The 16430-nt window shown below is 34.9% G+C and overlaps 1 protein-coding gene across 33 annotated transcripts in view; it reads right to left on the bottom strand.

The window, feature by feature from the left end:
* The window catches only part of CNTN1 (contactin 1), a 347842-nt gene that overhangs the window by 90863 nt on the left and 240549 nt on the right, over positions 1-16430 (bottom strand). For all 33 annotated transcript variants that reach the window (XM_070619408.1, XM_070619421.1, XM_070619429.1 and 30 more), the window contains one exon: positions 8076-8196. In XM_070619408.1, coding sequence (XP_070475509.1) covers positions 8076-8196 — 121 coding nt within the window. The remainder of the gene's footprint in view (positions 1-8075; positions 8197-16430) is intronic.

The following is a 16430-nucleotide window of genomic DNA, read 5'->3' as shown; positions in this document are numbered from 1 at the left end:
TTGTCTGCTGATTGACTTCTGTTTTGTTTGCACAGGACAAACTGGAGGAAACAAGCTCTTTACTATCTTTTCAAAACACATTTCTAAAGTGATTTATCCTAAAAATACATTTTATAAACAAAACAATATGTCTTGCAAACCACTTTCCATGGATTCCCAAGACTAATAATTTCCAAATACCGTTAGAGACCACTTCATCACAATCATCTTGGTGCCTTATTAAAAATAGAGATTTGCCAACCCAAGCCACGTTTAAACATTCGCTCACTTTGGAATGCTATTAATTTGATGCCCTCCATAATGATATTCTTTAAAAATATATTCAGCATTTATTTAAAGGAGAGAGAAATGCATAGGGAGACAAAGGGTGCAGGAGGGTCTGGGGAAGGAAGCAGAGCACACGCTTTCATCTATTGCCTTCAGTAATTCAACTCTGCTCCCCAAGCTGCCAGTCCCGCTTGGTCTTTCCCACGTCTGGAGGTTAACTGGACCCACTTCCTTTGAAGGCATAGTGGCCACCACTTGTTCAAACTTTATCTTTGGTTGTGTCATACTGCATGCTTTCTAATCATATTATACTATCTTTGAAAAAAAGAGCGCATAAGTACTATTTTCTTTATAGTTTCAGTGTGTCTTATGTCCAGTGATCTTTTAAAACATTTTCTTTTGAGATAATTATAGACTCACGTGTAATTGTGAAAAATAATACAGGGACGTCCTGTATATCCTTCGCTCATCCCCTCACCACAACATTTTGTATGACTAAAGTACAGTAACACAACCAGAATATTGACATTGATATAATCCATCAACCTTATTCAGATTTCACTAGTTTTACATGCATTCATTTGCGTGTCTGTGTGTTTGTTTAGTTCTAAGAAACTTTTAGTTTTATCACATGTGTAGACTTCTGGGACCACCACCACAGTTAAGATAGAGAACAATTTCATTGTAAGGATCCTCCATGGTACCCTTGTACGGCTATAACTACTTCCCTTCCTCCACCCACTCTAATCCATGACAACAATTAAACTATTCTCTATCTCTATAATTTTGTCATTTCATGAATGCTATATACATGGAATCATACAGAATGTAACCTTTTGAGAGCGGTTTTTTTCACTTAGCATAATCCCCTTGTGCTATATCCAAGTTGCGTGTATCTTTTATTGCTGAGTAGTAGTCCACGGTACTGATGTACCACAATTTGTTTAACCATCCACCTGTTGAAGGGCATTTGAGTTGTGTCCAGTTTTTGGCTATTAAGAATAAAGCTGCTATAAACATTTGTGTATATATTTTTATGTGAATATAAGTTTTATGTCTCTGATGTAAACGCCCAAGAGTGCAACTCCTGGGTTGTATGGTACATACTTGTTTGGAAACTGCCGTACTCTTCCCAGAGTGGCTGTCCCATTTTACATTTTCAGCAGCCACGTGTAAGTGACTACATTTCCCTGCATCACTATTTTTTATTTTAGCCATTCTGATGGGTATGTAGTGATATATCTTTGTGGTTTTAAGTATGCATTTCCCTAACGGCTAATGATGCCAAACATCCTTTATGTATTTATTTTTCATTTGTATATCATCCTCAATGAAAGGTCTGTGCATGTCTTTTGTCCTTTTTCGTATTTGACTATTTTAATTTTGAATTTTAAGAGTTCTTTATATATTCTACATACAAATCTTTTGTTGGATATGTGATTTGAAAATATTTTATCCCAGCCTGTAGCTTTTCTTTTCATGATCTTCATAGGGACTTTGACAAAGCAAAAGTTTTGAATTTCGATGAGGTGCAGTTTATCATTTTTTCATTTTATGCAATATGCTTTTGGAGTCAGGTCTAAGAACTGCTCACCCAGCCCTAGGTGCTGAAGATTTTCACGTATATATTTTTTTCTAAAAGTTTCATAGTTTTACATTTTACATTTAAGTCCATGATCTATTTTGAGTTATTTAAAATTTTTTTTTTTTTGCCTATGAATGCCCAATAGTTCCAGAGCCATTTATTAAAAAGGCTATCCTTCTTCCATGGAATTACTCTTGGATCCTTGTGAAAAATCAGTTGAGCATATTTGTGTCAGTCGATTTCTGTGTTCAGCGCTGAAGCGCCATGGTTCACCAGGCCAATCTTCAATCTGGCTTAAGTAAGGCGATCCGAGAGCATTGAATTGAGAAACTTCCAAAAGGGGATTTAGAGTTGTGTATTTTAAATTAATCATGGTGGTAAACCTGCTGTACAGCCAAGTTTGGGAACTCTGCCCAGAGGTTACACAAAGATTTTTCATTAATCTTTGCTGAGAATGTTGGTGGTGAGGAAGTGGAGGATAGCAGGTGACTCTGTGACTCTCTTTTATTAAATTACACTTACTAAGAAATATTTAACATTTAGGGAAAGCTATAAAAATTAAGAAATGGCCACCTAGGCACTCATCACTCTGCTTAAGAAATAAAACATTACTTAGACAGTTGCAGCCTCTGATGGGTTCTTCCCTCCTTGATCAAATCCTCCTCCCCTCCTGTCTCCAATCCCAGAGGTAACCACTCCCGTATATTTCATGATGATCACTTTCATGCATTCTCTATATTTGACCATATAAAATATGCGCACACACATATACATATACACACATACATATAGATAAATGCCTGATTGTGATTTTAATAGAAACCTGAAGTAAAATCAACTACCAACCTGACCAGAGGGCAACTTATCATTCTCACCAGTCTTCAAACCCAGACCACAGCACATTCTGAAGTCTGATTTAGCTCAGTTTGCTCAGATGTATCCATAGGTTTACTACATTCCTTTGGATATAAGAATCTCTTGGGGGATGGACTCTGTGTCTATTTGTCTGAACATAAGTTTATTTTTTTCCTCATATGAAATGACAATTTGTCTGGATATACACTTCTTGGTGGACAGTTATTTTTCATTGAGCACGTTGAGGACATTATTCCATGGTTGTATTTGTTATCTACAGTTCTTGATCAGGGTCTTTCATGAAAATTATAATCAAGATGTCAGCCAAGGCTACAGTCACCTGAAAGCGTCATTGGAGGATCTGCTCTCTAGATGGCTCGCTCAAATGACCGGGAAATCAGTGCTGGTTATCACAGGAGGCCTCATTTCCTCCTCATGCAAGACTGCTGAAATGTCCTCATGACTTCCTCCAGACTGAGAGTTCCAAACACCAAGGCAGAGGCAACAATGTGATTTATAACACTGGTCAGCACTGTCACTTCTGCTAGCACACAGACCAAGTGTGAGAGGAATTACACGAGGGTTGGTATACCAGAAAGCAAGGATCATTGGGGGCTATCTCGAAGCCTGGCTCCCTCAATTACCTTGTGACTTTTATTCTTGCTGCTGAATAGACTGCTGTCAGTGCATTGCCCTGCCTTTACAGAAAAATATTTTTCCCTCTTTTCTTAGGATATTCTATTTGTCTTGAATGTTCTATAGTTTTATTTATTTACTTTTATAAATTTTTCTTGTGTTTCATTGTGATTCTTGAAAATGAAGAGTCATGTTCGTCACTAATTCTCCCAAATCTGTAGTCATTATCTTTTTGAAATTTGTTTCTCTCCTACTTTCTGTAATATTTCTTCTGGTAATCCAACTTGACAAATATTACTTTCTCATTACATCTTTAATGTCATAATCTGTTTTTTCATAATCTGTCTTTGTTTTTCTGTGCTGAAATATGGTAATTTCCCATGTCTATCTTTTTGGCCCCTTATTTTTTCATAATCTGCCTCTAATTGTTGTTGAACCCATCTATTGATTTTTTATTTTTAATGATTGTGCTTATCATTTATAGGTATTCTTTTTTCCCCCAATCTGCCTCATTTTTATAGTATCTTATTTCCAACTCATTTTTACCATTTCTTCTCTTATTAATTTAAAGATTTTGGCATGATTATTTTTATTGTTCTGATGCTGATTAGAGTATCTGAAGTACTATTAGAGTATCTAATTCTATTGTTCTGTTTTTCCTCTCCTGATTCTCTTTCATTATGGGCTTGTCATTTTTTGCATCATTTCATATTTGATTTATCTAAATTTGTTGGAATCCTGAGGGTGCTGAGTCGAAGGCTTGTTATTTCAGAGAGGGTAGTCTTTTGCCTTTGTGAGGGCTGTGAGGAAAATGTTTATCGATTTACCTAAAATTTTTGGAGTTTTTAGTGAAAGAGTTTTTAGAGCAGTGAATGAACATATTGCCAGAAAAACAAATAGTTTTGACTTCTTTCAATCAGTGCAGCTTGAACTCTTTATATTGGGCTTCCAGGACAATATTGTTTGAGTAAAGGTTACTTTTTGCAAAAATATTCTCTATACTATAGAAGACTAGCAGAAATATTTCCAAACTGAAAGGCTAGAACTAATATAGAAGGCAGCTTTGGAAATCAAAAGTGAAAATTACACGCCCTATATGACCCCATGATTTGAAATTGTTTGCGTAGTTGGAGAAACAGACAATGAGTGCCACTTTTATGGTCTCTTTTTCTTGAGCATCTGTGGGCTCAGTTAGTGGGTAAATAAATCGAAGTGCTATAGCTTTTTACAAGTAAACATTTATGGCTGCTATCAAAAGACAATGGTTCATATCTGATTATTGGGCCATTTTCTATATATTGTTTTTGGTTGACAACAATGCTATTGTCTTCCTTATTTCTCAGTCCTACCACACCTTAAACAGATAAAAGGAGGAATAAGTTTTCTGTGGGTAAAAAGCCCCATGAAATCAGATCCAATGTTACATTTTTCCTTTGGCTATGTTTTTCCTATATTTAATTTCAGTTTTATATTTAGAAGCACTCAGATTTAACTAATTCACAGCCTCCATTCTAAACTCAATTTAAAATAATGATAAAAGGCATAAGCCTAAAATACATTTTTCTCTCTCACACAAATTAATTTCATCAAGCTTTACACATACACCCACACCCACCCATCCATGACTATAAATGTGTCACACACACACACACACACACACACAAACACACAGTGAGGATATGGAGAGCACAACAATTTTCACCATGTCTTAATTTCCTTCAAGATAACACAGGCTAAAAGATTGCCTAAGTTATGTCTGAATATTTCTACTTTTGTTTTAGCTCTCTGATAGGCTTCACAATAGTTTATGCACTAAACTAGTTTTATTATCAAAATATTTCTTAGTGATCATCAGAAGAAATTACTTTCTCCTCTACTCTGTTCACTGTTCCTCTCATAGCACTAATTTCAGAATCTCCAGTTCAGATCATTGATATCTGAATATGAATTAGAATTAGTTGATCTCAAATCTGGCAAGTCCTTACAGAGGTCTCATGTCTTTAATATAAAAATGCTTACTATGCTTTGTGAAACAGACATATTCTTGAGCAATAGAGAGAAAATGGAATTTTTCTAAAGTAATTCACAGTCTAAATGTGCTAATAGACTTTACTACGTGAAATTTATTAGTTTTTCTATTAGTATGAAATGAATTATCATCCTTTGGTTTCTCTTTTAAGAGAGTCTTGATCTAAATGATGAAAAAAAGAATAATAGATTAGGCTTTTTAACCTTGTAGCCAAAAATAGCCTTTTGGGCCATTGCTGGCTGTGGAAATCTGATAAAAATTATAAATACTCTTCCTAGGAAAATGCTCATACACATACACATAGAATTTTACACACAATTTCAGGAGGTTCATGGACCGCTGTGGCCTATCCACAGACTCCAGGTTATAATTTCCTGAACTAGATGAAAAAATATAATTAAGTGGTTAAATGGACCAATAATAATATTACTTAAGGCATGGTATGTCTTCTTATATATTACTTATCATTGTTACAAGAAATAAAGAAAACTACTTAATTTTATGTCCTATGATTTAAATACATAAAGCATATTTGAAGATCGCTTTATATACGTTTTTGATACAAGCAATGCAGAAATGTATTTGACTATTTTAATTGCAAATTTCTCTTGACATAAAATGAATACCTTTTATATTATTAGAAATAAAGTTTGCAGAATGATTATGACTCTGCAGACAGTGCTAAGCAATGCTTTTCATCTACCGGGATAGTTTTATTAACATCCTGCTATAGGGCATGGACTTACAATGCTTTATCATATTTCTATGGAGCGCACTTCCCAGGTTCCATTGCTTTAAGGTATTTTTCTGATGACTAATAGGCTTTAGAAAAAAACCCCTTTATATTTCTACATAACACTTGCTATAGCTTCTTTTTGTTAGTTTTACCTCCATAAAAAATACATGTTCTGATGATTATTAATTACCAAAGTATGTGTGGACAATATCATTACTACTCTTGATTATATCTGTAGAACTTCCACTTCTGTCTGAACACTAGGAGTTTACTACAAGGTAATTACATGAAGACACTGACGTACCTGCATTCTAACATAACCCCTATTCTAACATTAGTGCTAAATCATTTAACATGCAAACTGCTGCATAAATACATACATAGGGTATTGCTGGAAACAGCTTAAAGCTAAGTGGTCTGACTAGAAAGAATGGTGAGCTAGTCTCTCTCCCTGATAACTCTCAAAGACAATATATGTCCCAGACAACAAAACACTCTTACTGGAAATACTGAACCTAAATGAACTCTGATTCAGCATTTTGTAGCCTTGGAGTTTTATTAATTTTCACTAAGTGGTGTGTGGAATGAATGTCTAAGTTCATTTGGATAAAGAAACTTTGACTAGACTTTTTCTATTGAAAAATTCATTAAACTAGAATAAAAGGCTTTTTGGCATTTTCACAGTGTGACTTGGGAACTCCCTATTACCACTGCTCTGCAGAGAAATGCAGGAAGTGCATGAGACTGAGTGAAATTTATTGATCTGGATCTGCAAGGAGTATTAAGACAAACAAACCACAGATATCCTCTTACTTACTAATTATCTGTGCAAAAACTGACTGAAAATATGGTCAACAAATATTTCTAGTAGGTGAAATGTGAAAAAATAGAAATTTTAACCTGATACTGAGACAGAGAGAGAAAAAAGAGAGCTATGACACTATGCAACTGAATTCTGCAGCTCACTAAATATTACTAAAAAATGCTTCTGTGAATTTCACAGCTTAGTAGAGAAGATAATTCATGTGCACAGATTCCTATAACACACACTTAGATAAAGTGGCAACTGTTATGAAAGTTTAGAAGAGAGGGGCTCATATTTAGGACATCAGGAAAGGACTCATGAATTTGGTAATACTTGAGCCAAACCTTGAAGGATAGATAAGATTTGAACAACAAACAACAACAGGACATAAGAAAAATGTGAACCAAGGAACAGAGGTAGAAATCCTAGGATATTTTCTGGACTAGTTGGACAATGGAGTTGGTTATGAGACATTAAAGCTAAATACGCTGAGGTCAACACATGGAACTTCTTGGGTGCTCAGCTAAAAGGAACGATCTTCATTTCATAGGCAGTGAGTAAAGAGCCAATGAATGATTTTAAACATGATGTGACATGTTCTCACTTGGCCTCACAGCTACACAGCATAGGCTAGTAAAGGGGTTGTGTTTTCAACAAGTATATATCCCAGCACATTATCAATTATTTATAGTAACAAAAGTGCTGGTCTAAAAACCAGCAACAATAGAAACATGATACATGTATAAATTAACTTTTTATTCTAAGATGATAGTGATCAATACATAAAACTTGAGGTTATAGTAAACAGCGCCAGTCTATTTTGTCCATAAAAAATAAAAAAGGAAACAGCACTATACTCAAGACACCAAAAGTATTAGCAGAAATCGAGAAGTTCTGGTAAGGACTACGTTTAAAAGCACAAACATTTAGTGGGAGGTATGTGGTATGAGTGTCTAGAAGAAATGTAGTTAGTAAAACAAACAAAATCAAGGTTGTTTACTACTTGTCTGGCATAAATCATTCTTAGGCATGGGTGAGAAGCTGTTCTCAAGGATCAAGGCTCTAAATATATAAGAATTCGTACCAGAGTTACCAGAAGTTTATACATATTTATCCAAGTCAAATACCTTTGGTTTTGTAATTTTAAGATGTTGAAACTTACCTCGCACAACAAGGTCAGCCGAAGCTGAAGAATTGTCCACAATTGTCTGAGCTGTGCATGTGTATCTCCCAGCATGTTTCAGCTGGGCATTTCTGATGAGCAGTTCCCCATTGGAATCCAGCTGTTAGCAAAAACAGAGGTCATTCAAATCAGTACATTTTCCACCAATTTCATGGCATTTAGGACACAGGAGGTACATTTTTCCCCTAACAAAATGAACACCATTAAAAGGCATCTGTTTTAGAAATACTAACTATATATCTTTGCTCAGCTTACTTACACTTTGGGCTTCCATGTCTCCACTGAAAAATAAAATGCGTGAATTAATTACTTGAGGTCTTTCTTAGCGATAACATCTCTAGCATTCTATTATTTCTATTACCAGAGGGCCATACCGAGAGACACCAAGGGATGAAACTATTTCTGTGGTCTCTTTTAAAGAGAAATGTTAAGATCTAAAAATCTTAGTGCTAAACATCAATGGGGATAAAATATGCTATATGGCTAGGGGAATAATTAGTTTGGTTTAGCAAAGCCGATGTAATTGACTAATTTCAAGATATGCCAGTTTATTTTACAAAGATTCTAAAAGCTGGTAGAAACTGTCAAAAAGAAAAATTCACTTACATGTTCTTTTTTGCCAAAATATAAGCTCCATGTTGGCAAGGATTTCTGTTTTGTTCACTGCTCTATTCCCAGTGCTCACAAAGGCATTCAATATATATTTTTTTGAAGGAGGCTTGAGGGAATTTTGCTTGTTGACAATAGGGCACGATCTCAATGCAATTTCTAAAACTAACATTTATTGAATGCCTATTCTGTACCAAGTCCTGGGCTACAAAATAGATATATTGTCTCATTCAATTCTCTTCTGACAACAATCCTATAAGTCCTATCACGTCCATTTTATTAAATATTAGCTAAGCAATTTAACGAAGATCACTCAGCTTGTTTGGTAGTGAGAATATGCCAAAGTCCATACTCATCATCTCCAAAATATTTCTCAGAGAAAAATCTGGAAAGTTCAATTTTTAAAAATAAACATTTGGTTTTCCCAAGAACCAAAATATTGATTTACTATTCCAATCACAGATATTCAGATATATTAAAGGGTGAAAAATTAATTGTTGGGTTAATATTTTACATAATAGATAAGGGAATTGTTTATGCGATATGTTAGTCCTGCAAATTTTTAAACTTTGAATTTTTAATGACTTCATGTGGAATAAATGCTTTGCTCCACCATACATTCTACCAGTGGTCCCTTCATAGGTTATATTGTCTTCTCGTCTTGGAAAGTGTTTATGTTTGTAATCCTTGCTTGACTAACGACGTTAGTAATAGCTAGTTATAATTTGAGCAGATTGATTCAGTTGGTTGTAACAAAGTACTGATATCTCTAGACAAAGTACTGGTCACAGACCACATACCTTGTTCCTTGATATTAGCCAGTCAGTAAAAACACAGCTAGAGGTTATACGATTTAATATCAATTGGGGTCTTCCTATCCCTTGAGGTCTAGATTGGCTAAAAGTCCAGTTTCCAAGATTTCTGTAAATTTCCGGGTAGAGGATTTTTTCTTCTATTGTCCTAGTCTGTTATTTTTGACATACCAAGGAGCCCCAGACTAGAAGTTCAGCCCTTTTTCTATTTTATCATAAAACCTACTAACAAGAAGTATTCTCTAGTAAAGTGGGTTTACTGGAACTGGTTGCATCCCACACGGTAGGGCAAATCAACAATAAAAATTATCATCCATTATATAGTTCTATTCTTAAAAGTCATATTGGTTATATTTTTACTAGGAATTTCTCAGTGCCCTTCATCTCTCCCAGTGCCCTGCCATCGTGCTGGCACCCACTCCTACTCCCATCTCTTAATTCTCTCTTCTCTTTTCTCTTCTGGAAACAAAGAATTATTTTTCTTTCCTTGTGTTAAGCTGCTCAATTCTTTGATGGTTCCTTGGACTCTGAAAATACCTATTACTCAAAAACTATTTTCTGCTTTTAGTTTTTTCCATTTCTTCACCTGTACTCCTGAATCCATTCTAATCTAGTTCCCACTTCTTCAATTCATCTTACTTGACTTCCTAATAGCATTTGACCTTTCTTCCCCAGACGCTCAACTTTTCTAGTCATCTATGACAACACAGTTTCCGAAAACTTTGAGGATATTCTCAACCCCTCCTCTTCAACTTCCTTACAATTCCATCATAAATTCTTGAATTTATCCATTCCTTTCCATCACTACCGCCTCTGCCTTTGTCCCAGCTACCAACTTCCCTCAATGAACTATTATATCCTATTTGGTCATGAATTCCACCTCATCTCATTCCATTCTTTTCTCCACTTGCCACCTCAAGTGATCTTTTAAAAATGCAAATATGATCAAATCATCCCTCTCTGTAAAGACAGACAAACTAAAACCTTTAAAAATTTTCCCCTTCCTTGAATAAAAGCCCTAAATGTTATAATGGCCAACCTGGCTCCATTCTCTAGATTTAGTCCAATATTCTAGCTAACCTAGTGCCACTATTTCTCTTACACTCTGCTCTTTAGAAGAACATTCCCTTTTTAGGACCTTAAATGCATCTCATTTTCTCTCATCTCTGGTTCTCCATGGTGTTTCCTCTCCTGGAATGTGATCCCCTCATAACCCACCCCCTTACCACTTTCACCTAAACAACACCTACCCTCCCCACATCAATACCAGTTCAAGTCATTTCCTCAAGCAAGTCTTTCCATTTTCTCTTGTATTTTGTCATAGCATCTTTTACTTTATGTCATATCGTATATCTCAATTTCAATAAATATTTCCACATTGTATGATTAAAGTTGGTCTCCCTGGAGGACTGCAAGTTTTATGCAAGGAGGAAGTATGTCTGTCTTCCTCAGCATTTTATCTCCGTGTTATATGTGTGTACATCTGTATGTGCTATATCCCCAGGAGCAATACAGTGCCAGGAACATAATGACATTAAATATACATTGTTTGAATGAACTAGTCAACTTGCTTACTACATATTCACTTCTTTTCAGCTACAAGGAGAATTAGGTTAGCAAGTTCATATAGCCCATGACAATCACAGCATTTCATAAGCACATAATGAGACTTATTTTTGTGTCGGGATGAAGTGCAGAGCCTTGCTACTTCCTCCAGTTGCCCCCTTACCCACCTCCAGTGCTCCAGCCACTGTCAACAACATACACTTTGCCAAGTGTTCTTTTTCCTGCAGACCTTTGTATGCATCACTTGCATTCCTGGATTCCCTCACCTCTCATTTCTATCACTTGGCTGATTTCAGTTTATAATTTAGATACCCCTTTCTTCTCTGGAATGCATGTTTTTGTACATGTTCATTGTACAGGTACGTTGTACATGTTCATTGTAACTATCCCTTTCTACTATAATTGTTTAGTTGTTATTTCTTCTGCTAGACTGTAATTCTTTGAGAAAGGGACTAGGTCTTATTTATTATTACATACAAATTACTTAATATAATCTCTGACATATGGGGTGAATTCAACAAATAAATATTTCATAATGAACCAATAAATACCTAGTATCTAAAATGTTTTTATTAAATTATTTTAGTAATTTCATATAATTTTTCAGATAAGATAATGATAATGTTATATGATAAAATAGGTGATTGGAGAACAACTATTTCTATCCAAATACATGAGATCAACTATTCAGTAATAATATATTTCAAATTATTTATACACTAATTTCATGAAGAAATATAAAAGTTTTAGGAACAAAGTGCAAATTTATAGAGGAAAAAATGCAGTTAACATGTAAGAAAATGGAAATCCCTAAGTTTTCTAACCACCCATATGTATTGTAAAGAATTTGGCCTTGTCCCAAGAGAAGTCTGCTCTTTGCCTCAGCTTCTGGAAGGTAATCTACAGTGTTTTTCTTTGCCTGGGTATCTTGGGTCATACCAGATGGTCTAACAATGTGATTTAGGGTGGGAGTTAGCCACACTCATATAGTCTTAGGGTAGAGGCTGGCCATGTCAGAAAGACCAACATTGTGACCCAGGGTAGGAGCTTTGGGTCATGTGGTATCAATCAACCTAGAGACTGAGATTAACCCTTTGGGCAACCAATCAATCATGATTAAGTCTTGAGAAAAATCTCTGGACACCAAAGCTCAGGTAAGGATCCCTAGTTGACAATATTCTGCATATATTGCCACACACCAAAGCTGATAGAGTAACACATCTTGACCCCACGGAAAGAGAAGAATTGAAGCTCTGTGTTTGATATTTCTCCTGAGCTCTGCCCTATGCACTTCTTCCCTTGGCTGATTTTAATCCATGTGCTTTTCCTGTAATAAACTGTAACCATGAATATAACAGCTTTCAGGGAGTTTCGTGAATCTCTTCCAGCAAAATGAAACTGAGGGTGGTTTTGGCAACCCCTGGAACTCAAAGTTGGTTTCCGAAGAGAAGATAGTCCTGAAGACTGTGCCTGACTTTGTAGTTGGTCTAACTCCTCACACTATACTAAATAGAATTCATCTAAGAAAGGAGGTAAAGAAATATTAGTTTATTATTTATAACTAAAAAATATTTGAGGGGCTCGCCTGGTGGAGTAGTGGTTAAGTTCTTGTGCTCTGCTTCTGGGGTTTGCAGCTTCAGATCCTGGGCACAGACCTATGCACCACTCACTAAGCCATGCTGTGGGAGTGTCCCACATACAAAATAGAGGAAGATTGGCATAGATGGTAGCTCAGGGACAATCTTCCTCAAGCAAAAAGAGGAAGATGGGCTACAGGTGTTAGCTCAAGGCCAACCTTCCTCAAAAAAAAAAAAAAGCAAATTGAGTAAGGAGAGAGTAAAATTGTGTATCGGGGATGGTAATAATAAAAGACTTTTTCTTGAGCTGTTATAAAGGCTAATTACAAATATTTCTGTATAATTTTCCAGTGAGAAAAAATGAAATAATATAAAATAATAATAGTAAAATAAAATAACTTAACTATTATATATTTGTAAAACAGGCTGCTTCAAGGTGCTTTAACATCCTCAACAGCACTGCGCTTTGACACCAAACAGTCATTAACAGGAAGGTATTAAGCAAAATCTTTCAAACTATTATGACACAAGGTAATAGCTCTGTTTGAGAAAGAATAATGTTTGCATAAAAATACAAAGCACTTAGTTCGACTATATTCTTTGATTATGTGAACTCACTACTTTGGTTGCTGCAAGTCTCTAATTGAAAGATAATCCTATTGCTAAACTCCCATTATCTCAATAAGCCATGTGATTAGATTAGAATTAAAAAATAAAACACTTCAGAAATTTACAATGTTTTTTATTCAACCTTACAATAAGAAAAACTAAGGGCATAAAAATAATATAAAAATAAACAAGTCATGGTACCATAATTGCCCTTTTAAAAATATTTGTATGATGTACACCTAATATTCTTTTTTCTTAACAGAATTTCTATCTTTCCCCCTCGAACTCTTAGTTTGAAACTTTCTGCTATTTACATATTCATTTATTTTATTCTGAGAGGAATAATGTAGTTATGCTTTTTACACTTTTCACATATAATGAAAAATAAACTATTTTATATCTTAAACTACTACATTAAATTGATATTTATTAAATATTCAGAATAAACTCTTTAAAAACTTTTAATTAAACTATTCTAAAAATTTGATGCTAAACTCATTTCAAAGGTCAGCTCTGTTTTAAACATTAGGCCTTAGATAGATAATGATAGGCAAGAAGAAAGCAATAATAAGTGACTTTAACATTTATTCTCATTTGCTCTATATTTGGTGAAGGTGTGGCACTGAAACACCTCAGATGGAAAGCAAAGGAAAAATATACTACAGCACTTCCAATATAGTTATGTACGTAGAAAAGCTTTCCTGAAGTTTTTATAAATGGTGCTAGCACTTTCCATACCTCAGGAGAAGCTGAGCTTCTCAGTGGTCGACAGAACGCTTACAAAGCAAGTAAAGATCATGGGCCTCAGCACATTCTAGCCACAAATTAGATACGAATGCTCCCTATATTTTCACTAAAAACCACAAGTTGGCTGAATTACAAAATGCTTCCCTTCATCTGAGGAGAGTTGAATCACATACTGGAAATTGTGATAGCAAAGCTCAGGGATGTTCCAAAGTGTAGATGTGGTTTACCACTTAGAAATTTCCCAAGTTTAAATCAAAAGACTTCCAAAATACAAATGCCCATCCCTTCCTCCCCTCTCCCCCGTAAACTAACTCTGCAAAATCATTCCTGCAGTACAAGTAAATGTAAATTACTAAATTGTATTAGCAAATTAATTAATTGTGATGAACAAAGAAATACTCTGTACAGTATATAAAGCCTAGATAAAGCTTAGAAGTCATAATGGCTATATATCAACGAAAACGTCTCTTTTGTTCCATTGATGTTCGGAGTGAACGGACAAACATAGAAGGTGGGAGGAAAGCATATCTTTTAAAGAGAATATTCTAGAAACTTAGAAAAAATTATTAAATATGTATGATACATGCTAAATCCATGAAACAACAAAAAATTTTCTTTTTAACTTTTGGTTTGTTAGGATAAAGAAGCAATAGCTATAGCAAATCTATCATATACAACTGCAACCTTTAACACCAGCATCACCAACAGGACTAACAGCAAATGTTTAGTCAGGGTTTTGTAAGTGCCTGGTGCTATTATAAACACCTACATGTGCAAATTCACTCTTAACAGCAACCTTATGAGATCGGTATTCTGAACTACATTTTACAGATGAGGAGACAATACTCTTATAATTACAACCACTATTACTGCTTCTGCTATTGCTACTGCCACTGCTGCCCCTGCTACTGAACTCCTTCTAATACCTGAACTAATTTATTAAATGCCTGGCAATGTGATAGCTATTTTAGTTACATTTTCATCTTCAATTTTTGTAATACTTGGCAAGATACTATTAATGTTTCCATTTTAGAGATAAAGAATTTGAGATTTTAAGTGAAGCTACTGGTGGAAGGCTCGATAGTCAATGTCTAGTCCTGGTTTCACCAGGTCAAGCTGTTTCCAAGGTAGTGCTTTAGGGATCAAACAACTGGACTCAGGTTCACAGTTTGATAGGTAAAAGTGGGTACTTTCTCATAGCAGGAAGAATACAATATGTTATTTAATTTATTTATTTATTAATTTTTTTGCTTATTTAAATGTTCAAACATAAGAAAATAGAAAGAATAGTACGTGCAATGGCCACCCATAGACCAGCCAATTTGATTCAACAATTATAAGCTTCTTGCCATATTTGCTTTATCTAATTGTCTAACTAGCAGGCTCTATCTTTTCTTTTCTCTATCTACTGTCTATTGTTGAACCCTTAAAAAACAAATTACTGATATCATCATACTTCAAATTTCAAAACATCAGATTGAACCTCCAACAAAGTAAAGCCATCCCCTTACATAATCACAAAACCATTTTCACACATAACAATTTAACACAAATTTCTTAATATTGTCTACCATTCAAGTTAGTGTTGCTTTAAGTAATGCACCAGCATGAAAATTGCCTGACTATGAAACATTTTTTAAAAGATATGATTTTTAAAAACTTAGGAAAATGAAGTAATATCATTATAAATCTAAAACTTAAATTAGGGAAGTGGTCTAGGATAATTACTAAGAGGTCACCCTGTATTTATAGAATCAAAGGAAATGTTGGCTATCCCTAAATTTGGCTATTTTGATGGCTGAAGAGTCCAATTTTGATCAATCGGCCTACTTTAAATGAAAACTCAAAAATAAAAGAGAATTTTCTTTGCAGCCTCTGCTAAGCATTTTGAATGATGGACAAAAACATCAAAGCCTTGGATTTAGAGACTATGTTTTAGAGTTGAAAGAAAACTTGCATATCATTTAATTCATATGGTTTTCAAATTGGTTCCCATTAGTGTTAGGGTTCTGAAGATGTTCATGGACCACTTGGTAGACGAAAGGGATCAAAATGGGGAGTATTTGGGTATAGGAAGATGTGAGAGGCCCTGTGGTTAGGGCTTTTGGGCTATGCACATCCACACACATGCACACAATTTCTTCAGTCAGAGCAACCTCACTTTCATTTTTTTTTTTGATTTATTGGGGTTCTGATTTAAATTTTCTTTGCAAAAAGGATTCTGTGGCTAAAAACCTTTTGTTGTAGTTTTTCAAAACTTCTGATGTGGCCCAACTTCCTCATATGATAGATGAGAAGCCTGAGGCTCATAGTGACTGTTTTGCCCAAAGTCATATAACTTGTTAAAGGCAAAACCAGAACAACACTCCAGATCTTTAGATAATGTTATGTTCTTAAAAACAAACTGAAAAAAT

Source organism: Equus przewalskii, chromosome 5 (assembly GCF_037783145.1).
Source record: "Equus przewalskii isolate Varuska chromosome 5, EquPr2, whole genome shotgun sequence".
Taxonomy (NCBI): domain Eukaryota; kingdom Metazoa; phylum Chordata; class Mammalia; order Perissodactyla; family Equidae; genus Equus; species Equus przewalskii.
The sequence above is the reverse complement of the archived record's forward strand: the minus strand, read 5'-3'. Positions and strand labels throughout refer to the sequence as shown.